Here is a 26914-nt window from a genome sequence, read left to right on the forward strand (position 1 = left end):
GGCAACGAAGGAGTGGCTTCGTAAGAAGCATTTCAAGGTCCTGGAGTGGCCTAGCCAGTCTCCAGATCTCAACCCCATAGAAAATCTTTGGAGGGAGTTGAAAGTCCGTGTTGCCCAGCGACAGCCCCAAAACATAACTGCTCTAGAGGAGATCTGCATGGATGAATGGGCCAAAATACCAGCAACAGTGTGTGAAAACCTTGTGAAGACTTACAGAAAACGTTTGACCTGTGTCATTGCCAACAAAGGGTATATAACAAAGTATTGAGAAACTTTTGTTATTGACCAAATACTTATTTTCCACCATAATTTGCAAATAAATTCATAAAAAATCCTACAATGTGATTTTCTGGATTTTTCTTTCTCATTTTGTCTGTCATAGTTGACGTGTACCTATGATGAAAATTACAGGCCTCTCTCATCTTTTTAAGTGGGAGAACTTGCACAATTGGTGGCTGACTAAATACTTTTTTTCCCCACTGTATCTCATGGGTGAGGCCTTTAGCCTGATCCCAGATCTGTTTGTGCTGTAGGAGTTGGCAATGGCAAGGCAGTACAAACATATCTGGGACTATACTTTGAAGCCAGTGTGGAGTGGCAACTGACAGGAAGACAGCTCTCTCTCTCTCTCTCTCTCTCTCTCTCTCTCTCTCTCTCTCTCTCTCTCTCTCTCTCTCTCTCTCTCTCTCCCTCTCTCTCTCCCTCTCTCTCTCTCTCTCGTTTATATGAGCATGGGGTAGCAGGCAGGCAGCACAGACCTGTGGAAAATAGTGGAAATGTAGAACCCAGAGGAACAGCGGATGGACGCCAAAGATGATGTCAGAGAGAAAGAGAGAGAGAAAGAGAGACAGAGAGAGAGAGAGAGACGGACAGAGAGAGCGACAGAGAGAGGGAGTGAGATGTGAGTGACTCACGCTCCAACCACAACTCTCTACTCTTCCTTATTCCCCCTTTCCCCCTATTACAACACACCATGTACTCCCTGTGATCTACACACACACACACACACACACACACACACACACACACACACACACACACACACACACACACACACCACTCCCAGGCCAGAAACAACACAAAACACTGTCTGGAGGCCACAAACCCCAATTCACCAAGTCCCCTCAACTTCCTGAGGTGGTGTTATAAGCAGCCAGTGGTGAATACGTTTTTCCAACAAAGGAACTGGCCATTTTTGTGCATGGGAGTAGGGGGACGCTAAATGCCTGAATATATCAGACTATAGCATTATGTTTCATTCAGCAGGGAGCCAGGGAGCAGGGAAAGAAGCAGAGGTTTGGGTAGCTTACATTAGGGCAATTGCCACCAGATTGAATCTATTATGTTTAATGGGATGATGTCATATCTCTCTCTCTCTCTCTCTCTCTCTCTCTCTCTCTCTCTCTCTCTCTCTCTCTCTCTCAATCTTTATTATTCAATTCAATTCAAAGGGCTTTATTGGCATGGGAAACATATGTTTACATTGCCAAAGCAAGCGAAATAGATAATAAACAAAAGTGAAATAATCAATCAAAAATGAACAGTAAACATTACACTCACAAGTTTCAAAGGAATAGACACATTTAAAATGTCATATTATGGCTATGTACAGTTTTATAATGATGTGCAAATAGTTAAAGTACAAAAGGGAAAATAAATATACATAAATATCTCTCTCTATCTCTCTCTTTATCTCTCTCTCTCTTTCTCTCTATTTACTGGTATTTCATTGTGTGCTGTGATGTCTTGGGTTTCATATTAGCTACTGAAATTGCTCCCAGACACACAAGGTCCACATTGCACTCACTATACAGTCACAACACAGAGCTGTGGAAGCGCACTGAGAGATATTTGAACTTGGGGAAGAGTACAGCAAAGTAGGCCATCGGTTGTGGATAAATGCTTATAGGAAATCACATGGCAAGAGCAGGCGCTATTTTAAAAGGTTGTAGCCATCAGATAGTACCTGTTTGGAATTAGTGACTTGTTATTTAGGAGTAGCCTAGGCCTAAATCCAACCTTTACTCAAGTTACATATTTGGATAATGCCATGAGGATAAACAAGGTATGAACACTGAGACTTCATAGCCTACATATAAAGGTAAACATAATGTACTCTAGTAGTCTAGACTCTTAGACAAATGATGTAAGCCTAGCCTATTGATGAAAAGCAACCTCATTGTTACTAGAGCTAAGTCAACATTCATCTGTTTTTTTATGGAATGCTCAGCCTACCTTCCACTGGCTTGGTCCTGACTGGGGGAGGAGCTCACAGCCTGCGATAAAAGGCAGGGAAAACAGATTTCTAGAAGGTGTCTGTCAGTCTGGAACAGTCTGGAAGGGAAATGGCTATGTTCTAGTGTAGTTTACATGTCACACTTTCATTAGTGGGATCCTTTTGTGATATTTGGCGAAACAATCGACTTCACGACCTTCTGAAAAGCTTGGGACTAAAGATATATTTGTGTTTCTGTTCTTTAGCAGTCGTGGGGTAAACATTTTCCCTCTACGCGATAGATTGATAGATTTTTCCATAGAGTCGACAGTAGAATAATTCGTTTCCAAAATGACTTGGTCCGGAAGCAGTTGTTTCATTACTCTGTTCGTTCTGTTCCTTTGGCGGGTCGAAGACATCGCAGAAGCTTGCAGTTGCTCCCCTGCGCATCCTCAACAGGCTTTTTGCAATGCAGACGTCGGTAAGGCAATTTTGTTGATAGATATGTTACTACACTGTGTCAAGATAGGCTACTACACATTTTTGCGCATCATGCAAAAATGTAATGAATTGTCTGTGGTCGTTGTAATTTTGTGTCATTTTCATGATATGATCATTAGGCCTATATTGACATATTCTCACACAATTATTTACATAATTAAGTAGGCAACAGTAAGATGGTCTGCAGCCAGGGCTCTCCAACCCTGTTCCTGGAGAGCCAACCTCCTGTAGGTTTTCAACACCAAGTGTTCTATTTTGCTATAGGCCTACAGTATGCCTTCAGATTAATTGTTATTTGTCCAAAAGTTAAATGATATACACCAAAATATAAAAGTAATATTTTCCTACATTTAGCCCAAGGCACTCAGTTGTAGTGTAGACTTCTTAGTGTAGACTATCATTTAAATAAAATAATAGTGGTAGGCTATATCACTTATCTTTGACAATTAATTTGTTTCACTATTCTAAGATGGATGGCCTGATTTATTTGCAACATACTGTGAATACAAGAGGGAAGGGAGGAATAGAGGCTGCCAATGAACACCTCTCTTTTTCTCTCTCTCACATACCACACACACACACACACACACACACACACACACACAGCACTTTGTTTCAAAACAAATGTTTAATTCAACATTAAATTATCCAATAATTCACATAATTGACATTTTACAGAGAGAACCATCGACCCCCCCCCCCCCTCTCTCGCTCTCTCTCTCTCTCTCTCTCTCTCTCTCTCTGTCTCTCTCTCTCTCTCTCTCTCTCTCTCTCTCTCTGTACCCCCCTCTCTCTCTCTCTCTCTCTCTCTCTCTCTCTCTCTCTCTCTCTCTCTCTCTCTCTCTCTCTCTCTCTCTCCTTTTTCTATTTCCTGTCACACTGATCCTCTATAGAGTAGTCCTACTAGCAGCAGCTACTGTACCAGACACTCTCAGACCCATTTTCTTCCCCAGATCATTTAGATCAGCTTGGGGTCACATGAAGGGAGATATGCTCTAACACCCAACTAATACTATTCCAGTCTTCCTTCACATCCTTGTGAAATAAACACACTATAGTTGTTAATTCTGTGGAATGTGACTGGCTCATAGTGGATTTGACAAGGCCAAAATATGCTAGAAATGTATCAATTTCAAGTAATCTGTCCTTTCAAAGGTGCATTGCTGTTGTGCTGTTATGTTAACATCAATGGGAGTCAAGCAGCAAAATCCACAGTGTTGTGACTGAGAACAGTTATTCTGGGACCTTCTTCTCTATCAAATCAAATCAAATTGTATTGGTCGCATACACATGTTTAGCAGATGTTATTGCGGGTGTAGCGAAATGCTTATGTTCCTAGCTCCAACAGTGCAGTAATATCTAACAATACACAACAATACACACAAATATAAAAGTAAAAGAATGGAATTAAGAAATATATAAATATTTGGTATAGTATATATTTATACTACTCAGGTTCATAGTCACAGACATGCCTGAGAGAGGGAATAGCTGACGTTCCTCCTGGTCAAGCCTAAATCACTAGAACAACAACTACAGATGATAGATGCCTTCCACTGCAGCCACTATTACTACTGTATAGTTACTACTGCTAGCCCGTGTGGCAAATGGAATCTGGGAAACATGGGCTTTGGTGTGAGGTCAAGCAGGGTCGCTTTCATTAGGCCACACCGTAGCAAAACGTTGTGCAATGGAAAAAGAAAATGAGCGTTTTTTATTTCACAACTTTAGGTAGTAGGCCTACCTCCCCGTTTCGGAAAGTTTTCTTCAGTTTCATGACTTGTGAACACGACCCAGTACACACTTAGAAAAAATTGTTCCAAAAGGGTTCTTCGGTTGTCCCCATAGGAGAACCCTTTTTGGTTCCAGGTTGAACCCTTTTGGGTTACATGTAAAACTCTCTGTGGAAAGGGTTCTACATGGAACCCAAAAAGGTTCTACCTGGAACCAAAGGGTTCTTCAAAGGGTTCTCCTATGGGGACAGCCAAAGAACCCTTTTAGGTTCTAGATAGCACCTTTTTTTCTAAGAGTGTCCTATAGCATCCATGTCCAGGCAATCACACTAGTTCTACTGTATTTTAGTCAATGCCACTCCGACATTGCTCGTCCTTGTCAGTGTAGCTGTAGGTGGGTGTGGTGGTGGAATCAGGCGCAGGACGCACAAAGTAAGTCCAAAAGACTTTAGTTGTTTAGCAACAAAACACAGCACGAAAACAAAAGCCCTGAGGCGAGAAACTCCGCACACAGGCGAAATACAGCGGGCGCACAAAATACGTGCGACAAAATACTCCAAACACACAGAAAGGAGAGCAGCTAAACCAAGCAAACTGTACATACAAAAGCTAAGCGCACGACAGTGAAAACAATCACACACAAACCTAGACAAACACAACGAGAACTTATAGGACACTAATTACACTAAACGATAACAGGTGTAACAACAATCAGACAAAAGCAAACGAACATAGAAACATGCAACGGTGGCAGCTAGTATTCCGGAGACGACGAACGCCGAAGCCTGCCCGAGCAAGGAAGAGAGGCAGCCTCGGCCGAAACCGTGACAGTACCCCCCCCCCTTGACGCGCGGCTCCAGACGTGCGCCGACTCCGGCCTCGGGGACGACCAGGAGGACGCGGAGCAGGGTGCGTCGGGTGCCCACGATGGAATTCCGTCAGGAGAGACGGGTCCAAAATGTCTCTCCTCGGCACCCAGCACCGTTCCTCCGGGCCGTACCCCTCCCACTCCACTAGATATTGGAGACCCCCCATCCGACGTCTCGAATCCAAGATGGACCGCACGGAGTACGCCGGTGCCCCCTCGATGTCCAATGGGGGCGGAGGAGTCTCCCTGATCTCACTTTCTTGGAGTGGGCCAGCTACCACCGGCCTGAGAAGAGACACATGGAACGAGGGGTTAATACTTTTATACTCCACAGGTAGTTGTAATTTGTAACACACCTCGTTCAACCTTCTCAGGACTTTAAATGGCCCTACAAACCGCCGACCCAGTTTCCGACAGGGCAGGCGGAGGGGCAGGTTTCTGGTAGAGAGCCAGACTCGATCACCAGGTGCGTACACCGGTCCCTCACTGCGGTGGAGATCGGCGCTCGGTTATGACGACGGAGGGCCCGCTGCAGGTGGACGTGTGCAGCGTTCCATGTCTCCTCCGAGCGCCGCGCCCACTCATCCACCGCAGGAGCCTCGATCTGGCTCTGCTGCCAAGGTGCCAGAACCGGCTGGTAACCTAACACACATTGGAAAGGGGTTAGGTTAGTGGAGGAATGGCGTAGGGAATTCTGGGCCATTTCGGCCCAGGGAACGTACCTTGCCCACTCCTCCGGCCGGTCCTGGCAGTATGTTCTAAGAAACCTACCCACATCCTGGTTCACGCGTTCCACCTGCCCATTACTCTCCGGGTGGTAACCCGAGGTGAGGCTCACCGAGACCCCCAACCGCTCCATAAAAGCTCTCCAGACTCTGGAGGTAAATTGGGGACCTCGATCAGACACAATATCCTCGGGTACCCCGTAGTGCCGGAACACATGGGTGAATAGTGCTTCGGCGGTTTGCAGGGCAGTAGGAAGGCCCGGCATAGGGAGCAAACGACAGGCCTTAGAAAACCGGTCCACAACGACCAGTATAGTGGTATTCCCCTGTGAAGGAGGAAGGTCAGTGAGGAAATCCACCGAGAGGTGAGACCATGGTCGTTGTGGAACGGGCAAGGGTAGTAACTTACCCCTAGGCAGATGTCTAGGCGCCTTACACTGGGCGCACACCGAGCAGGAGGAAACATAAACCCTCACATCCCTCGCCAACGTGGGCCACCAGTACTTGGCACTAAGACAGTGCACTGTCCGGCCGATACCAGGGTGTCCAGAGGAGGGTGACGTGTGAGCCCAATAGATCAATCGATCCCGAACCTCGAGCGGAACGTACTTCCGACCCTCCGGGCATTGAGGTGGACTAGGGTCGGTGCGTAACGCCCGCTCGAGTTCAGCATCGACCTCCCACACTACCGGTGCCACCAGACACGACTCCGGCAGTATGGGAGTGGGCTCCACGGACCTCTCCTCCGTGTCATACCGCCGAGACAGTGCATCTGCCTTACCGTTCTGTGACCCAGGGATGTACGTGATCTTAAATGTGAACCGGGTCAAAAACATATTCCACCTCGCCTGGCGAGGGTTCAGCCTCCTCGCTGCCCGGATGTACTCCAGGTTACGGTGGTCCGTCAAAATGAGGAAAGGGTGTTGAGCCCCCTCAAGCCAGTGCCTCCACACCTTTAGGGCCTGTACCACGGCTAACAGCTCCCTGTCCCCCACGTCATAGTTTCGCTCCGCCGGACTGAGCTTCTTGGAATAAAAAGCACAGGGGCGGAGTTTAGGTGGCGCGCCGGACCGTTGCGACAGCACGGCTCCTATACCGGCCTCTGACGCGTCCACCTCTACCTGAAATGGCAAAGAGGGATCCGGATGCGCCAGCACCGGAGCCGAGGTAAACAGGTCCTTCAGCCTCCCAAACGCCCTGTCCGCCTCGGCTGACCACTGCAGACGCACCGGACCCCCCTTCAAAAGAGACGTTATGGGAGCTGCCACCTGTCCAAAACCCCGGATAAACTTCCGGTAATAATTCGCAAACCCCAAAAACTGCTACACCTCCTTCACAGTGGTTGGCATTTGCCAATTACGCACGGCTGACACCCGGTCTACCTCCATCTTCACCCCTGACGCAGACAACTGATAACCCAAAAAGGAGACCGACTCCTGGAAGAACAGACACTTCTCTGCCTTGACATACAGGTCGTGCTCCAACAGTCTCCGCAACACTCGGCGCACCAGGGCCACATGCTCGACTCGGGTAGGCGAGTACACGAGAATGTCATCGATGTACACGACCACCCCCTGCCCCTGCATGTCCCTGAAGATCTCATCCACGAAGGATTGGAAAACTGAAGGAGCGTTCATCAACCCGTATGGCATGACAAGATACTCGTAATGGCCCGAGGTGGTACTAAAGGCTGTCTTCCATTCATCGCCCCCCCTAATGCGCACCAAGTTGTACGCGCTCCTGAGATCTAATTTAGTGAAGAAACGCGCCCCGTGCAATGACTCCGTCATGGTCGCAATCAGCGGGAGTGGATAACTGTACTTCACCGTGATCTGATTGAGACCACGGTAATCAATGCACGGGCGTAATCCTCCATCCTTTTTCTTCACAAAAAAGAAACTCGAGGACGCAGGGGAAGTGGAGGGCCGTATGTATCCTTGTCTCAGAGATTCGTCTATGTACGTCTCCATAGCTCTCTTCTCCTCCTGAGACAGTGGATACACATGGCTCCGTGGGAGCGCAGCTCCTGCCTGGAGGTCTATCGCACAATCTCCCTGCCTATGGGGAGGCAACTGCGTCGCCCTCGACTTACTGAACACAATAGCCAAATCCCCATACTCAGGGGGAACGTGCAATGCGGGCACCTGGTTTGGACTCTCCACCGAGGTAGCCCCTACGGAAACGCCTAAACATCGACCCACACACTGGGCAGACCACTCCATCAGAGCCCTCTCCTGCCACGAAATAGATGGGTTATGGGTACTCAACCAGGGCATGCCCAGCACCACCGGATACGCAGGCGAGTCGATCAGAAATAGCTGGATCATCTCCTGATGACCCCCCTGCGCACACATCCTAAGTGGCGCAGTGACCTCCCTGATCAAGCCCGCACCCAACGGACGGCTATCTAGGGCATGAACGGGGAAGGGAACGTCAACTGGGAGAAGGGGAATCCCTAAGGCTAAGCAAAACTTCTTATCAACAAAATTCCCAGCCGCGCCTGAATCTACCAGCGCCTTATGCTGGGAATGAGGTGCTACCTGTGGAAAACGCACAGGTATACAGAAATGTGCAACAGAGAGCTCTGGGTGAGTGGGGCGCCTACTCACCTGGAAGGACTCCCCAGTGCGGGACCTGTCGTCCTCTCCCCTAGGAGGCCATCCCCAGCACCTAGCCGCGGTGTGTCCTCCCCGACCACAGTTGGTGCAGGAGATGGACCCCCTCGTAAGCCGACCCCTCCTCTCTCTAGCGCCAGCGCCCCCGAGCTCCATGGGGCACGGCTCGGAGGCGTTGGAGGGTGAAATGGACGGACCCCCCTCGGGACGTCCGCGGGTAGCTAGCAGGGTATCCAGCCTGATGGACATGTCGACCAACTGGTCGAACGAGAGGCTGGTGTCCCTACAGGCCAGCTCCCTACGGACGTCCTCGCGTAGACTACATCGGTAGTGATCGATGAGAGCCCGCTCATTCGACCCTGCATCCGCCGCTAGAGGACGGAATTCCAAGGCGAACTCCTGGGCACTCCTCTTCCCCTGCCGGAGGCAGACCAGCCGCTCCCCCGCCGCTTTCCCCTCCGGAGGATGGTCAAACACCGCCCTGAAGCGGCGGGAGAACTCGTCGTAGGTGATGGTGTTCGCGTCGATTCTCCTCCACTCTGCGTTGGCCCATTCCAACGCCTTCCCGGAAAGGCAGGAGATCAGGGCGGACACGCTCTCGTGTCCCGAGGGCGCCGGGTGCACGGTGGCCAGGTAAAGCTCCACCTGGAGAAGGAATCCCTGACACCCGGCCGCGGTCCCATCGTAGGCCCTCGGGAGCGAGAGCCGAACTCCTCTGGGTTCCGGAGCGGGAATGGGCTGACCTGCCGATGGTGCGGGCAGGGAGGATGGCGGTGGAGGAGTCCCTCGGGTCTCCCAGCCTCGGATGGTGGTGATCACCTCCTGCAGTGCGGACCCCATCCGCAGGATCTGGTCATTTTGTTCGCGGATCCTGTCCTCCAACGTCGCCTGTGCTGCTGCGGCTCCTGCTGACTCCATCGAGTATGGTGTGTGATTCTGTCAGTGTAGCTGTAGGTGGGTGTGGTGGTGGAATCAGGCGCAGGACGCACAAAGTAAGTCCAAAAGACTTTAGTTGTTTAGCAACAAAACACAGCACGAAAACAAAAGCCCTGAGGCGAGAAACTCCGCACACAGGCGAAATACAGCGGGCGCACAAAATACGTGCGACAAAATACTCCAAACACACAGAAAGGAGAGCAGCTCAACCGAGCAAACTGTACATACAAAAGCTAAGCGCACGACAGTGAAAACAATCACACACAAACCTAGACAAACACAACGAGAACTTATAGGGCACTAATTACACTAAACGATAACAGGTGTAACAACAATCAGACAAAAGCAAACGAACATAGAAACATGCAACGGTGGCAGCTAGTATTCCGGAGACGACGAACGCCGAAGCCTGCCCGAGCAAGGAAGAGAGGCAGCCTCGGCCGAATCCGTGACAGTCCTAATATTTCTTAATTCCATTCTTTTACTTTTAGATTTGTGTGTATTGTTGTGAATTGTTAGATACTACTGCACTGTTGGAGCTAGGAACACAAGCATTGTGCTACACCCACAATAACGTCTGCTAAATGTGTGTATGTGACCAATAAAATTGTATTTGATAAAATTGTATTTGATTTAGTCATATTAGGCAAAACCTTTGATTTCCCCCCAGTTTCCCCGTACAAGGATCTGTATCTGGATCTGTTTCTCCTCTGATTTGACCAGGTACAGACCACTGCCTGTTAGGGTTACTTGTCTTTTCATAACTAACTTATGCTAACGAGAATCTCTAAACAGCGACCGGCTTGTCTTGCTGTTTAAATACTGGTCTGTTGAGGGCCTTTTTCGTGGTTGTGAGCTGGCTCAGCCTGTGGTATACATACAACAGTTGACTTATTCCACAGTTTCTCTGCCATAGGTTGCCATGGCACCAGAGCTCATAGAGTTTCACGTTTCAAGTTTTAATTGCACGTACACAAGGACAGTGAAATGCCTTTCTTGCGAGAGCTAAACCCAACAATGCAGTAATCAGTATCAATATAGTACTAAAAATAACATAAGGTAGAACAAAAACATATAAGAATTAAGAAGAACACGAGAAAGTAAGAAGCTACAGGGTCTGTTCCAATACCATATTTACAATGTGCAGGAGTAATAGAGGTAGATATGTATAGACGGAAGGTGACTAGGCATCAGGATGTATGATAAACAGAGTAGCAGCAGTATAAATGAAGATTGTATGTGAGTGTGTGTGCGTGTGTGTGTGCAGTCAGTATAAATGTGTGTGCATGTTATGTGTGTGTTGGAGTGTCGGTGTGCGTGAGTTTGTAGAGTCCTGTGCCATACCAAGCAGTGATGCAGCCAGTCAAGATGCTCTCAATGGTGCAGCTGTATAATTTTTTGAGGATTTCAGGGCCCATGCTAAACCTTTTCAACCACCTGAGGGGGAAGAGTGTGGACCATTTTAAGTCCTTAGTGATTTGGACCCCGAGGAACTTGAAGCTCTCAACCCGCTCCACTGCAGCCCGGTTGATGTGGATGGGGGCGTGCTCGCCCTCCTGTTTTCAGTAGTCCACAATCAGCTCCTTGGTCTTACTGACGTTGAGGGAGAGGTTGTTGTCCTGCACCACACTGCCAGTCACTGACCTCCTCCTTGTAGGCTGTCTCATCGTCGCCGGTGGTCAGGCCTACCACCGTCGGCTCGTCAGCAAACTTGATGATGGTGTTGGAGTCGCGCACGGCCACGCAGTCGTCGGAAGTGGAGGGCCGTATGTATCCTTGTCTCAGAGATTCGTCTATGTACATCTCCATAGCTCTCTTCTCCTCCTGAGACAGTGGATACACATGGCTCCGTGGGAGCGCAGCTCCTGCCTGGAGGTCTATCGCACAATCTCCCTGCCTATGGGGAGGCAACTGCGTCGCCCTCGACTTACTGAACACAATAGCCAAATCCCCATACTCAGGGGGAACGTGCAATGCGGGCACCTGGTTTGGACTCTCCACCGAGGTAGCCCCTACGGAAACGCCTAAACATCGACCCACACACTGGGCAGACCACTCCATCAGAGCCCTCTCCTGCCACGAAATAGATGGGTTATGGGTACTCAACCAGGGCATGCCCAGCACCACCGGATACGCAGGCGAGTCGATCAGAAATAGCTGGATCATCTCCTGATGACCCCCCTGCGCACACATCCTAAGTGGCGCAGTGACCTCCCTGATCAAGCCCGCACCCAACGGACGGCTATCTAGGGCATGAACGGGATGATGGTGTTGGAGTCGCGCACGGCCACGCAGTCGTGGGTGAACAGGGAGTACAAGAGGGGACTAAATGCACAACCCTGTGGGGCCCCCGTGTTGAGGGTCAGCGTGGCGGAGGTGATGTTGCCTACCCTCATTACCTGGGTTCAGCCCGTCAGGAAGTCCAGGATCCAGTTGCAGAGGGAGGTTTTCAGTCCCAGGGTCCTAAGCTTGGTGACGGAAATGGTGTTGAACGCTGAGCTGTAGTCAATGAATAGCTTTCTCACATAGGTATTCCTCTTATGTAGGTGGGTGAGGGCAGTGTGGAGTGAAATTAAGATTGCATCGTCTATGGATCTGTTGGGGCGGTATGCAAATTGGAGTGGGTCTGGGATGATGGAGTTGATGTGTGCCATAACCAGCCTGTTAAAGCACTTCATGATTACAGATGTGAGTGCTACAGGGCGGTAGTCATTGTGGCATGAAGCCTTAGAGTTGTTGGGAACATGTACAGTGGCTTGCAAAAGTATTCACCCCCCTTGGCATTTTTCCTATTTTGTTGCCTTACAACCTGGAATTAAAATGGATATTTTGGGGGGTTTGTATCATTTGATTTACACAACATGCCTACCACTTTGAAGATGCAACATATTTTTTATTGTGAAACAAACAAGAAATAAGACAAAAAACAGAAAACTTGAGCGTGCATAACTATTTAACCCTCCCCAAAGTCAATACTTTGTAGAGCCACCTTTTGCAGCAATTACAGCTGCAGGTCTCTTGGGGTATGTCTCTATAAGCTTGGCACATCTAGCCACTGGGATTTTTGCCCATTCTTCAAGGCAAAACTGCTCCAGCTCCTTCAAGTTGGATGGGTTCCGCTGGTGTACAGCAATCTTTAAGTCATACCACAGATTCTCAATTGGATTGAGGTCTGGGCTTTGACTAGGCCATTCCAAGACATTTAAATGTTTCCCCTTAAACCACTCAAGTGTTGCTTTAGCAGTATGCTTAGGGTCATTGTCCTGCTGGAAGGTGAACCTCCGTCCCAGTCTCAAATCTCTGGAAGACTGAAACAGGTTTCCCTCAAGAATTTCCCTGTATTTAGCGTCATCCATCATTCCTTCAATTCTGACCAGTTTCCCAGTCCCTGCCGATGATAAACATCCCCACAGCATGATGCTGCTACCACCATGCTTCACTGTGGGGATGGTGTTCTCGGGGTGATGAGAGGTGTTGGGTTTGCGCCAGACATAGCGTTTTCCTTGATGGCCAAAAAGCTCAATTTTAGTCTCATCTGACCAGAGTACCTTCTTCCATATGTTTGGGGAGTCTCCCACATGCCTTTTGGCGAACACCAAACATGTTTGCTTATTATTTTATTTTATGCAATGGCTTTTTTCTGGCCACTCTTCAGTAAAGCCCAGCTCTGTGGAGTGTACGGCTTAAAGTGGTCCTATGAACAGATACTCCAATCTCCGCTGTGGAGCTTTGCTGCTCCTTCAGGGTTATTTTTTTACCTTTTATTTTATTTAATTTTTTTGTCATTTAGCAGACGCTCTTATCCAGAGCGACTTACAGGAGCAATTAGGGTTAAGTGCCTTGCTCAAGGGCACATCGACAGATTTTTAACCTAGTCGGCTCGGAGATTAGAACCAGCAACCTTTCGGTTACTGGCACAACGCTCTTAACCACTAAGCTACCTGCCGCCCGGTTATCTTCAGTCTCTTTGTTGCCTCTCTGATTAATGCTCTCCTTGCCTGGTCCGTGACTTTTGGTGAGTGGCCCTCTCTTGGCAGGTTTGTTGTGGTGCCATATTCTTTCCATTTTTTAATAATGGATTTAATGGTGCTCCGTGGGATGTTCAAAGGTTCTGATATTTTTTTATAACCCAACCCTGATCTGTACTTCTCCACAACTTTGTCCCTGACCTGTTTGCAGAGCTCCTTGGTCTTCATGGTGCCGCTTGCTTGGTGGTGCCCCTTGCTTAGTGGTGTTGCAGACTCTGGGGCCTTTCAGAACAGGTGTATATATACTGAGATTATGTGACTGATCATGTGACACTTAGAATCCACACAGTTGGACTTTATTTAACCAGTTATGTGACTTCTGAAGGTAATTGGTTGCACCAGATCTTATTTAGGGGCTTCATAGCAAAGGGGGTGAATACATATGCATGCACAACTTTTCCATTATTTATTTTTTAGAATTTTTTGAAACAAGTTATTCTTTTCATTTCACTTCACCAATTTGGACTATTTTGTGTATGTCCATTACATGAAATCCAAGTAAAAATCAATTTAAATTAAAGGTTGTAATGCAACAAAATAGGAAAAACGCCAAGGGGGATGAATACTTTTGCAAGGCACTGTATGATGGAACAGGAATGGGGAGGTTGAAAATTACAGTGAATATGCCTTTCAGCTGATCTGCGCATGTTCTGAGAACTGCCCTGGAATACCATCCGGCCCACGGCCTTGCGAGTGTTGACTGATTAAAGACCTTACTCACGTAGGCCTCGGAGAGCGAAATCCCCCGGTCCTCTGGTTTGGTGGGGGCCCTCACGCATGGCATGGTGTGGTTATTGTCGAAGCGTGCATTAAATGCGTTGAGTTCGTCTGGTAGCAAGGCATCATTGGGCAGATCATGGCTGGGTCTTCCTTTGTAATCCGTAATGGACTGTAGCCCTGCCACGTGCAACGGGCGTCAGAGCCTGTGTAGTATGATTCCACTTTATTCCTATATTGTCCTTTTGCTCGTTTGATGTAGAAACACAATCCTGTTTATGAGATTAGTACAGCAGAATAAGGCCTAGGTTTAGGTTAAAGGTCAAAAGCATAATGGTCTTTTCATTGCACTTTGTAATTTCATTGACTCTAAAAGGCTGTTAAAAGTCTCTCATTTCATTTGTCTGTGAATCAGGGTTGGAGTCAATTCGATTTCCATTCAGTCAATTCAGGAAGTAAACTGAAATTCCAATTTGAGGAAGATTGGTGCTTTTAGTTTACTTCCTGAATTGTCTCGATTGAAATGGAATTGACCCCAACTATGCTGTGAAATGCACAAACCTTTGTCAGAATGGGTTATTTTACTGTCAACTGTTTTTAGTATGTGAACACTGGATACTGTTTGCTTTTCTATTGCACAACGATGCCTTAAAGTTGGCAGTGGTCACATTGCAATGGCATTGTCATCACGTCTAATGAAAATGAGGAAATAGAGAGCAAATGAAGAGCATGACCAAGCATTTGAACCTATTGAGAAAGTCCCTGGCACACACCGCCTTTTAAAATCCAGCTGTGTAAACCGATAGCCTCTGGAATTATTTTTAAGCACTGTAAATTCCTTGGTCTATTTTCACCCCTGAAAATCAAACTATATTCTTTGTAATTTTTCCGGTGCCATTAACGGGCTAAGCTATGTTGAAGGCGTATTTTTATACACAAACCATTCTAATAAATAATAAATAAAATAAATCCTTGGCCTGCTTAGAGGTGACCTCATTTGATTTATAGCCTGGTGTACTAGTTTGGTGCTGTTCCCTATTCTCAGGACACGTCCCATTTCTTAACTCAAGAGGTTCTATTTGGGACCTCCTGCCCTCTCAGTAAAGGTGACTGGCATGACACTCTGTGAACCTAGTTTCTGTGTGGTCCAATGTAGGTTGGTGGGGTGGGGTGGCAGGCAAGAGGAGGGACGGTGCCTTGGGTCACTCTTTAAAGGAGCTTCAGTATTTGTCTTCTACTGGACAGAGTACAGAAAGTAGGAAAGACGGGAAGAGAGTGTGTCATACAGGGCTGGGAATTGCCAGGGACCTCATGATACGATATTATCACCATACTTAGGTGCCGATACGATATGTATTGTGATTTTCACGATTCTGTATGTATTGCAATTCGATACTGTGATTTATTGTGTTTCGATGCTCCAAAAATATTGCTCACCATGTGTCTTCTGCAGAGGGACAAGAGAGAGCCATGAGAAAACGAGGTTTGATCAGTCATGGACATAAAAGTGCTGAAAACAAGATGGAGAACAAGCTATGAAGGAAAAATAATGGCGTTTTGGTACAGGTACAGCCAACTAGCACAAAAATAATACTGCGATATTGTCAAAACGATACGATATATCATCCCCCCCATCACTAGTGTCACACAGGCAGTGGGTCAGATTTGAACCCATGCTGACACTGGTAGGTGTCTGTTCTGTAGGTGGTAGCACATCAAGCTAGAACACCAAGGCCATTTGGTTCCTTTTTTTGTCTTTAGGCAGAGGTGTACAGTCAATTCTAGGGATAGAGTATTTCATTGTCTGTCTGACATATACTGAAACGTATGAACTTGATATCCTCTTTTCTCCTTGTGGACTAAGGCCATAACAAGGCCATGTACTGAATATACTGGGAGTCTTCTTCTAATTGGCATGTTCAGACAGTTTATTCAATCAGGAGAAGGGATTGAACAGAAGCAAATCCATTTCCATCATCATCAATTTAAATCCTCCCTTCAGGGCTGACCGGTTGCGGAGCCCTGGAATGCCACTCGACGGTCAGATGTTATGCCCGTCATGCATTTGACCAAGCAGTCCGCTGCCTCGTAATGCTTCTAGTTGGAGGGGTGTGTACCTATGCAGAGATTTGGGGAAAAGGAATGCAAACCTTTTGGGATCTGAAAAAAGTAGGCTGACTAAACCCTGGTTTCTGCTCTGAAGACAGGCCCTGCTGCAAGCTGTGTCAACAGACAATACCATTAAAACCATATCCTTTTCTGTCCAAAGAAAAATCTGTGCCAGCTTTGACATCACAACAGCTCCCTATGTACTCAGGGTTTGGCTCTGTTGTTTATTTATCACGCAGATAGGTTGGCTAACAGTTGTTCATTCTACTAGGATAGGTTGGCTAACGGTTGTACATTCTACTAGGATAGGTTGGCTAACGGTTGTTCATTCTACTAGGATAGGTTGGCTAACGGTTGTTCATTCTACTAGGATAGGTTGGCTAACGGTTGTTCATTCTACTAGGATAGGTTGGCTAACGGTTGTACGTTCTACTAGGATAGGTTGGCTAAGTTGTTCATTCTACTAGGATAGGTTGGCTAACGGTTGTTCATTCTACTAGGATAGGTTGGCTAACGGTTATTCATTCTACTAAGTGAGATGATATTTCCATGCTTTTGAAGTCTCGAGTGGATAGCTAACGCAGAGCAGTGCTTGAATTGGGCCAGTGTTCACTGGGATTACCAGCACTTTACCAGAATTTAACTGCTTGAGTACCGACACCTCTTGTAGAATAGGTTAGTCGCTGTAAAACATGAATACCGGCATTGTGAAATTAAAGTGTACTGGCACCTTTTTCATTCTAATTCAAGCACTGATGCAGTCTGTCCTGTGCAGTATGGTAAGACAGGATGGTTGAGGACTGATGCAGTCTGTGCTGTGCAGTATGGTAAGCCAGGATGGTTGAAGGTCTTTGACAGTACTACGTCATACTTGACCTTTCAGAGAAATGTACAATGAACCAGATTACTGGTTCAGTTAGTGAAGAGGTGTAATGACATGCAACACACAATTCCCTGAGGACAGTTCATGTTGAGTTTATGGACAACCATTTGAAGCTAAGATATTTCATTCCTAGTAGATTCTCCAAAATGATTGAGGGACACAATGGGGAACACTTGACATGAGAGCTAATTGTTAATTGTTTGGTTTGAGTGGATTGATGAATTTGGCATTGCTGCGGAGGGAGCAAGCTCAGTTGGTAGAGCACGGCGATTGTAACTCCAGGATAGTGGGTTCGATTCCCAGAACCACCCATACGTAATAAATGTATGCGCACATGACTGAGTCGGATTGGATAAAAGCATCTGCTAAATGGCATACTGTATATGGAATGGGGATTAGATTGCAATTTGCTGTCTTTCTTTTGATTTGACTTTATTCCTTTTAGCTCCTAGTGGAGCAAAGAGCCTCAATAGTGTATCTCCAGCAAACCCAGTCCAGGTGATTCCTAGTTCCTACCCTCTTTATCCCTTCTTCATTGGTTCTTCTCAAGGTCTTCCTCCATGTCCAACCGTTCTTTTGCCCTTTGGATTCCACTCCAGTGCCTGTCTTGTTACAGTCTATAGAGGGCAGGAATAGAGGGCAGGAATTGTCGGCCACTGACTGACCACTGTGTTCAGAGAGGAAACCGGCTGCAGGACTGGCTGAACCAGAAAACCCTTTTCCTCTACAATTAAATGACATGCATGGACATTTTTCCCATCTGCGTATTGTTATAAAGGTTTGCTGATGACCAAGCAACTATCCCAACTAGTCTGTTTGTTGTTTGTGGAAGAGGACAATTAGAAAGTACACAGTGTTCCGCCACCACTCCTGATCTTGTGTCAGCCTGCCAGACAATTCATCATGTCTTTTTCACAGCCTTTGGCCATCTTGTTTCCAGTAAACTTTGTCATTTCCTATAATGATTTTATCTATGGTCAACTGTTTGCGGTAAACATTGTCATTTCCTATAATGATTTAATCTATGGTCAACTGTTTGCGGTAAACATTGTCATTTCCTATAATGATTTAATCTATGGTCAACTGTTTGCGGTAAACATTGTCATTTCCTATAATGATTTTATCATGAGACAGACCGTAAATCAACTGGTGTGCAACTAGGGTTAGAATTAGACACACACACCACATACTCCATGTTAGTCATAATCATCATGCAGTGGACTCTCCCAGGTTTCACCTCTGCACGGTGGAGTTGCGTAGTAGTGAATGCCTCTAGGCATCATCGTCTGGGAAAGTTACTAGGATGAGTCATTTAGCCTTCCCATAGATTCGAAATTAAAACTTGAAGTGGAACGTTTTTTGGAACTGCTGTTTTACAATGTAACACTGAATGGGTAACCGGAATCTTAAAATAAATGTCAGATTTTTCCAGAACAATAATTGAGTGCTCCCTTTGTGTTCCTTTTTTGGAATGACTGTCTCACAATTTTAATCAATGAGTTATAATAATTGAGTGCTCCCCCCCCCAGTAGTTTGAAAAATGGTACAACATTTCGGCTCACCTTGGGGGCCAGGCAGAGCGTGGTGTTTGTTGACTGCCCTGTTTGCACTGTTGTTATGGCACAGGGCCAATGAGAGCAGACTGTGTAACATGCATCACATCTCCCATCCAATTACACAGCCTCAACTGGCCCCAAGGGACACATAAAACCACTGTAAGACTTCCAATCGCAGCTCCACTGTTCCAGAAGCTCTATAGTGTGATGAATCTGATTACTGGGAACCATCCAGTCATTCAGGTGGAAGGTGTGTTTTTATCCCCCCTGTTAGACCTAAATGTGGCAGCTAGAGGTTAAACCCTTTGGATTTAAAGCTGAGGAAGATTCAATGTAGAAGTTTGTTTCTGGAGTTTCTCAGTTCATTCTTTGTGGGTTTGGTGATTGGAAAATCGGATGGTATTAGGATTTGGAATTTGGAAATGGTAGGACTATGGTCTGCTCTGGTTCTGTGGAGATGGAGACTCCATGTCACATTCCAATCATGTTAGTGTATTTTCAAAAGGAAATACCAAATTGACAAAATTATATAACATGAAGGCAGTACCTTATTAGCCATGTACACAGAACCCAGCTCTCAGTTCCAAGAGCAGACTAGTTCCACAGTACATTTCAGACCGACAGCATTGTCCACCATGTGACGCAGCACAACTGTGTCAGTCCACAGTCCAGTCAGTCAATATATCCTTGCTCTGTGCCTTTGGAACATTTCACGTGACCTACTTTACCATAGGAGGGAAGGAGAAGTGGTTGGTGTCTGATTCCTGCCCAGCCAGCGAGGATTCTTTCTGCACACTCAGGGCAAGGGGATTACCACCGATACCCGTGTAACTGGGGGAGCAGGAGGGTTTCCCTTCACTGGTTGGCCATGGGGCTGTAACACTAGCAACTGTGTGTTTCAGAATGGCAGTGTGGAAAAGAGAGGGAAAGAGGGAGTGTGTATGTGTGAGTTGATCATTCTACAAGGAGCACTCAATGCAGTAATGTGGGGTCCCCTTGGCATGTTTGGTGTGTCGTGTGTGTGTGTGGCCTCAGAGGAAAGGTGCTCTGTGCTTCCGTCTGAGACTGTGTGTAGACTATAGTGAGACTGTGTGTAGACTATAGTGAGACTGTGTGTAGACTATAGTGAGACTGTGTGTAGACTATAGTGAGACTGTGTGTAGACTATAGTGAGACTGTGTGTAGACTATAGTGAGACTGTGTGTAGACTATAGTGAGACTGTGTGTAGACTGTGTGTAGACTATAGTGAGACTGTGTGTAGACTATAGTGAGACTGTGTGTAGACTATAGTGAGACTGTGTGTAGACTATAGTGAGACTGTGTGTAGACTATAGTGAGACTGTGTGTAGACTATAGTGAGACTGTGTGTAGACTATAGTGAGACTGTGTGTAGACTGTGTGTAGACTATAGTGAGACTGTGTGTAGACTATAGTGAGACTGTGTGTAGACTATAGTGAGACTGTGTGTAGACTATAGTGAGACTGTGTGTAGACTATAGTGAGACTGTGTGTAGACTATAGTGAGACTGTGTGTAGACTATAGTGAGACTGTGTGTAGACTGTGTGTAGACTATAGTGAGACTGTGTGTAGACTATAGTGAGAATGTGTGTAGACTATAGTGAGACTGTGTGTAGACTATAGTGAGACTGTGTGTAGACTATAGTGAGACTGTGTGTAGACTATAGTGAGACTGTGTGTAGACTATAGTGAGACTGTGTGTAGACTATAGTGAGAATGTGTGTAGACTATAGTGAGACTGTGTGTAGACTATAGTGAGAATGTGTGTAGACTATAGTGAGACTGTGTGTAGACTATAGTGAGACTGTGTGTAGACTATAGTGAGACTGTGTGTAGACTATAGTGAGACTGTGTGTAGACTGTGTGTAGACTATAGTGAGACTGTGTGTAGACTATAGTGAGACTGTGTGTAGACTATAGTGAGACTGTGTGTAGACTATAGTGAGAATGTGTGTAGACTATAGTGAGACTGTGTGTAGACTATAGTGAGACTGTGTGTAGACTATAGTGAGACTGTGTGTAGACTGTGTGTAGACTATAGTGAGACTGTGTGTAGACTGTGTGTAGACTATAGTGAGACTGTGTGTAGACTGTGTGTAGACTATAGTGAGACTGTGTGTAGACTATAGTGAGACTGTGTGTAGACTATAGTGAGACTGTGTGTAGACATTACCCACTGAGCCCAGACGTCAATTCAATCTCTATTCCACGTTGGTTCAATGTAATTTCATTGAAATGACGTGGAAACCATGTTGATTCAAGCAGTGTGTGCCCAGTGGTTAGAGTCTGTATGACTGCAAGGGCTGCCCTCTCAGAGCTGTTCTGATGCACACAGCAAACCATGCAGCCTGGATAGAGTTGAGTGCTTTTTCCTGGCTATGAACTTGATCTTAGTTGACTCTTTTCCCTCTCTGTCGGTCCTGTTGACTTCTCTCTCGCGTTCTCTCTCTCTCTCGCTCTGTCTGTCTCTCATTTCAATTTCAATTTCAGGGGCTTTATTGGCATGGGAAACATATGTTTACATTGCCAGAGCAAGTGAAATAGATCAAAAACAAAAGTGAAATAAACAACAACAACAAATAACAGTAAACATTACACTCACAAAAGTTCCAAAAGAATAAAGACATTTCAAGTGTCATATTATGTCTTAATGCAGTGTTGTAATGATGTAATGATGTGCAAATAGTTAAAGTACAAAAGGGAAAATCTCACTCTCTCCCCCTGTCTCTCTCTCCCCCTGTCTCTCTCCTCTCTCTCGCTGAATGTCAGTGCTAGCATATGGTATTGGTATTGCTGGCCTGTCTCCTTCTAAACACATGAAATGGTGATGAGGATGATTCCACAACTGCAGTATGATTGCTATTCCTGCCACTCCTTAACTCTGTTTCCCTGCCTGCAGATATTCTACATTCCTCCATCACTCTCACCATCCCTATCTCCTAGTATTCTCTCGCTCTCTCTTTCTCTCTCCTCTTTTGCCCCTCCCTCTCCGTTCTTCCTATCAACAGTTTGACTCTGTAAAACCTTAAAAGGAAATGTTATTCTCAGTCCGTACTGTAATCCAATTAAGGCACATGCTTCATATTCTTAGACAAAGTATAAATTCCCTAAAAGACTGGCCTTACCCGTACCTGCGGTCGCCACCTTGGGAAATTGGACGACTGAACTCAAAGTAAACATCTGTTTGACATTAGTCTCTAGTCTGATTCCCAGCTGAAGGCAGCTAGGGCTGGACTGCACTGAGGTGAACCTCGTCTTTCATTCATAGCAGCGTTGCCCTTTGTTTGTTTCTAGGCAGTGGTACAATTATGGTTTTAAAAACCAATAGAAAAGATTTTCATATTAAAGGGACATTACACTCTAAAGTCAAAGGTTGTCCGATTTTATCTCAAAAGTGATCTTGTGTTGCGGTAAGTCCACCTCCCAGGCTATCTATTGTGTAGATCCAGCTACATGCCACCATCCCAAATAAATGGAAAAGATGAGCACCATGTCATTTCTATATTTGCGGTGCCAATCTTTTCTATTCATTTGGGGTTGAGGCATAGTTGGATCTGCATAACTGATGGTGGGGGATGTGGAGCCATCTTGAGGTCTGTAGCTCAGCTGGTAGAGCACGGCGCTTGTAACGCTAAGGTAGTGGGTTCGAGCCCCGGGACCACAAAAATGTATGCACGCACGACTGTAAGTCGCTTTGGATAAAAGCGTCTGCTAAATGGCATATTATTATTATTATTATTATTGAGGTCTGTAAACCTCTGACAAACTCTGACGATCAAGTGTAATGTCCCCTTTAAGTAGCTGGTACAGCTGTTTGTAAAAACCCAGTCTACTGTAATTTCATTAGATCAGGATGTCTGCAAAACAAAAACGTTGTGTAATTCCAGTGATAAAAACAACAAGTACTACTATGTGGTGTACTGGTCCTAATGATGATAGACAGCTCTGGAATAGAGTGAACTTAACATCATTACAGGAGAAGTTCATCTGTTTGGCAAGGACCATATTTTTCCACTCCAACTTTTTTGCCTATTTCTTCATTTCTTGTCCAACAACAATCCTTAAATCTTCTGAATCAGACTGAAATGAGAAGAAAGAAGAAAAGTGAGAGGTTGGTTTGTGTTGCTGTCAGCACCTTCTACCCAGACTGATGGGTGGAGGGCTCAGGAGGTGTGTGTGATAACGTCTAGTGTGTGCATGTGTGTGTGTGCGACTGATTGCCTGTGTGCATGCATGCATTCTGGTTCAATTTTCCAAAAGATTGCTGACTAACTTCCTCAGTGCAGGCCAGGCACATTCCTCTCTCAGATTACAGCTGATGAAACGCTCATGTGCCTCAGTCTTCCTACCAACACCCGGTTGGCACCTGAAATAGGCAGGCAGGGCAGCATAGTTAAACCAGACCTGTTGAATTAAAGGCAGGGCAGCATAGTTAAACCAGGCGTGTTGAATTAAAGGCAGGGCAGCATAGTTAAACCAGGCGTGTTGAATTAAAGGCAGGGCAGCATAGTTAAACCAGGCGTGTTGAATTAAAGGCAGGGCAGAATAGTTAAACCAGGTGTGTTGAATTAAAGGCAGGGCAGCATAGTTAAACAAGGCGTGTTGAATTAAAGGCAGGGCAGCATAGTTAAACCAGGCGTGTTGAATTAAAGGCAGGGCAGCATAGTTAAACCAGGCGTGTTGAATTAAAGGCAGGGCAGCATAGTTAAACCAGGCCTGTTGAATTAAGGGAGAAGCAGGCGACCAGAGCTAGGAATCTGGGACCAGGAGGGAAAAGGGACTCAGTCATCTGTTTTGGAGCAAACCTAGCCAAAATGTTATACCCAAACAGTCTAAACCTATGCACAGTCTGAACAGACTGTAAAAACGTGGGTCTATAAAGCGTTCTACTGTTGTTCTCTTAGATCCCATAACACCCTTAAACCGTCAGTGTCTGACTGACCAGTAGAGTTAAACCATGTCTCCCTCTCTTTCGCTCTTCTAGTGATCAGGGCCAAGGTGGTTGGAAAGAAAGTGGTTGAGGCTGGTAATGACGTCTATGGCAACACCATCAAGAGGATCAAGTACGACATCAAACAGATCAAGGTATGGTCAGCCTTTTTATTAAGTGGTTGCTGCAGTCAGTGAGGTTCAAAACTGTATATGGACATGTTTGATAGAGCCTTCTCTTTCTCTCCTTGTGATTGGTTAGATGTTCAAAGGTCCTGACCGGGATATCGACGCCATCTTCACTGCACCCTCCTCAGCCGTTTGTGGCGTTACTCTGGAAACCAATGGCAAGAAGGAGTATCTCTTCACAGGTGCGGTTATCACTACGTTACCAAGTTCTATTGCCAGCACTGGTTCAACTGCTCAACCTAGAAATGCTTACAACATTATGACCATCCCATTGACTGCATGCTGTATGAAGAAACAAGTGCTTCAGAACAATACATTTTTGGTACAGCTTCAGGTTTCAATTCATAATAACTGTTTGTAATCCATTTTTGTGTTTTTAAATTAATTATGTATACCCATTGATTCTTGAAGAATGTAGCTTGTAAATTAGTAATGTCCTTAGCTCAACTGTTGTACCCCATCAGAACCCAAAATACAAGCTTGTTTTCATTTTAATCTGATGGATGGTCAGTGTTTGCCTCCATAGCTCTGTCTATGAATTTGATAGTGGTTACGTTTCTCCAGCCCCATCCCTCAGCTGTTTACCAAAACAGTGGCGGGGTATCTGCTTTATTATTGTTTGAACTGCAGATTTCTATATTATTCATGATACATTTTATAAATGCTTATGAATTAACCATTTTATAATGCTTATAAATGTTTACAAATATTGAAATACTAATTTATTTTAGGTATTTATGTACACTAGTTATAAATAGTTTATTAATGCTTATTCATGAAAGTTATTTTAAAGTGTTACCCACTTGATGAGGAGTTCCAGTGTTCCTGTCTGCATCAGTATGTTTTCTCTATGGGACAATGACTCACTATCTCCTCTCTGTCTGCAGGCAAGCTGGAGACTGATGGAACGATGCACGTAACACTGTGTGACTTTATTGAGTCTTGGGAGGCGATGAGTGCCACACAAAAGAAGAGCTTGACTCAACGCTATGAGAGTGGCTGCAAGTGCAAGGTGTGTGTGTGTTTGTTTGATGGGAATTATAGTAATATTACAGTACACCAGTTTTGTTCAATATTTACACAGCACATTCTCTTAAAGGGAGTACTCTGGTCACATTGGTAAAACACATGAGCTAGAGTATTGGGATAATGATCAGTCAGTGATCTTGGTCTTTCTCTCTCTCTGCTCTGATCTACAGATCATCCGCTGCACTTCCATCCCCTGTACGATCAGCGCCCCAGAGGAGTGCCTGTGGACGGATTGGGTGATGGAAAAGAGCCACAGCGGTCCCCAGGCCCAACACTTTGCCTGTATCAATAGGAGCGATGGGTCCTGTGCCTGGTACAGGGGGATAGCACCACCCAAGAAGGAGTTCCTGGATATTGAAGACCCCTAAACTCTACAGGCCATCCACTCACTGCTCAGTGACTAAAGATGCCTGCAATTAATAAATGGAAGAAAAAAAACTACACAAAGCTACAAATCTAAATAATTATGATTAAATGAATCAATAAAGTAGTTCATATCAATGAACTACAAGACCCATATTGACTGGTCAAGTTGTGATGTCACGTAGAGAGGTCAGGTGACAGGTTGCAGGAAATAGTCAGTTTGTAAGAGAGCAACAATCTTGAGAAAAAAGCACGTTCTGACCCCCCCCCCCCCCCCCTCTAAAAGCGCTTACTGGTCACTTCTTGTACAAGTGCAATAAAAATAAACTACAAAACAAATATAGCGCTTCAAGTATTAATTGATCTTGTGCCGTTCATTTGTCGCTCGCTTTTAAACTGGAACCAAAGGTGTTATTGAAACTCAAAAAAGTTGATATCAAAGTGTTGTTGGCCGATGTGGTTGTGTTTTCTAAATAGTACAGTATTCCTGAAAAATACCATCCTGAAGCATCATAAAGCCTGGTGCGCATTCAGCAGGGCCCAATGTTGTAGAACGTTCAGATAGTATGTTATACACATTAAAACAAACATGTTTCTCTGACATGAAGGAAGGAATCATGTAAGCCCTATTCATGGCATTTCTATCTGCAACATTCAACCTTTGCCTACAACATTCAACGTTTGCCTACTGAACATGGCCCTGAATAGTTTGGTTCTAAACCAGGGCTTCAGCTTTGTAATGTCATTGACCAAATTAAACATAACTCAGATTTAGTGGAGGATATTAAGAGGAGCTATAGGAGGATGGACTCATTATAATGGCTGGAATGGAATGAATGGAACAAGTCAAACATATGGTTTCCATGTGTTTGATACCGTTCCATTTATTCCATTCCAGCCATTACAATGAGCCCATCCTCCTATAGCTCCTCCCACCAGCCTCCACTGCTCAGATTCTTTCTTCCTTGCTTTATAAGTCTGATAATATTATTATTGGTGTATATTCTACGGTGGATAAATATTCTGTTTATTTTAATGTACTAGACAGGAGTGGTCTAAAAAAAAAAGTGCCACTGGCTGAAGTCACTGTGTCGTATAACTATTACTGCTTCATCATTCGTATTATAATATCTACTGGCTTATCTGACGTCTTACTATGGACAAAACCCTTTGTTGTTTTCTCTGCAATGGAGATGGTAAAGCTGGCAGCTTTGGTTTCTCACAGTGCTATGTTTATATAACTACACTGCACATGCAATACAGTACAGTCTGAAAACAAGGGGATTGAATCTTCCATTTTTTGTTATGTACTTTTTTTTATATTTGTTTAGTTCTGGTATAATTATACTATTTTGCTTTGGTTGTTTTGTATGTCTCTTGGTGTAATGCCTCTGTGTAAGAACATATTTCATTTGAGAAATTGGGAGATTCGTTATACCTTTTTGCAAATTGCATGTGTTCTTTGTGAAAAGAATAAAAAAACTTTTTTGTGTGTGAA

The 26914-nt window shown here is 45.4% G+C and overlaps 1 protein-coding gene across 4 annotated transcripts; it reads left to right on the forward strand.

Moving 5' to 3' along the window:
- Positions 1-2304: 2304 nt before the first annotated feature.
- On the forward strand, positions 2305-26914 carry LOC311138370 (metalloproteinase inhibitor 2-like). 4 transcript variants are annotated; one of them, XM_084173030.1, is made up of 5 exons: positions 2305-2696; positions 23891-23991; positions 24098-24206; positions 24912-25036; positions 25224-26914. In XM_084173030.1, the coding sequence occupies exons 1-5, from the start codon at positions 2567-2569 to the stop codon at positions 25419-25421; spliced, it is 663 nt and encodes a 220-aa protein (XP_084029156.1). In that variant the 5' UTR covers positions 2305-2566; the 3' UTR covers positions 25422-26914. The 4 variants fall into 4 exon arrangements, with proteins under 4 accessions (XP_084029156.1, XP_084029158.1, XP_084029157.1 ...); XM_084173032.1 differs by lacking the exon at positions 2305-2696 and adding an exon at positions 19087-19136; XM_084173031.1 differs by lacking the exon at positions 2305-2696 and adding an exon at positions 19524-19894.

This window comes from Coregonus lavaretus (assembly GCF_964263955.1).
Source record: "Coregonus lavaretus genome assembly, chromosome: 2".
In the NCBI taxonomy this organism is placed as follows: domain Eukaryota; kingdom Metazoa; phylum Chordata; class Actinopteri; order Salmoniformes; family Salmonidae; genus Coregonus; species Coregonus lavaretus.

What these genes read in the sequence shown, in the direction of transcription:
- LOC311138370 (XM_084173030.1), top strand. Translation starts at nt 2,567, where the DNA reads ATGACTTGGTCCGGAAGCAGTTGTTTCATTACTCTGTTCGTTCTGTTC. An exon ending in TTTTTGCAATGCAGACGTCG is followed by an intron (nt 2,697 to 23,890) that starts GTAAGGCAATTT and finishes TCGCTCTTCTAG; the next exon opens with TGATCAGGGCCAAGGTGGTT. An exon ending in ACGACATCAAACAGATCAAG is followed by an intron (nt 23,992 to 24,097) that starts GTATGGTCAGCC and finishes GTGATTGGTTAG; the next exon opens with ATGTTCAAAGGTCCTGACCG.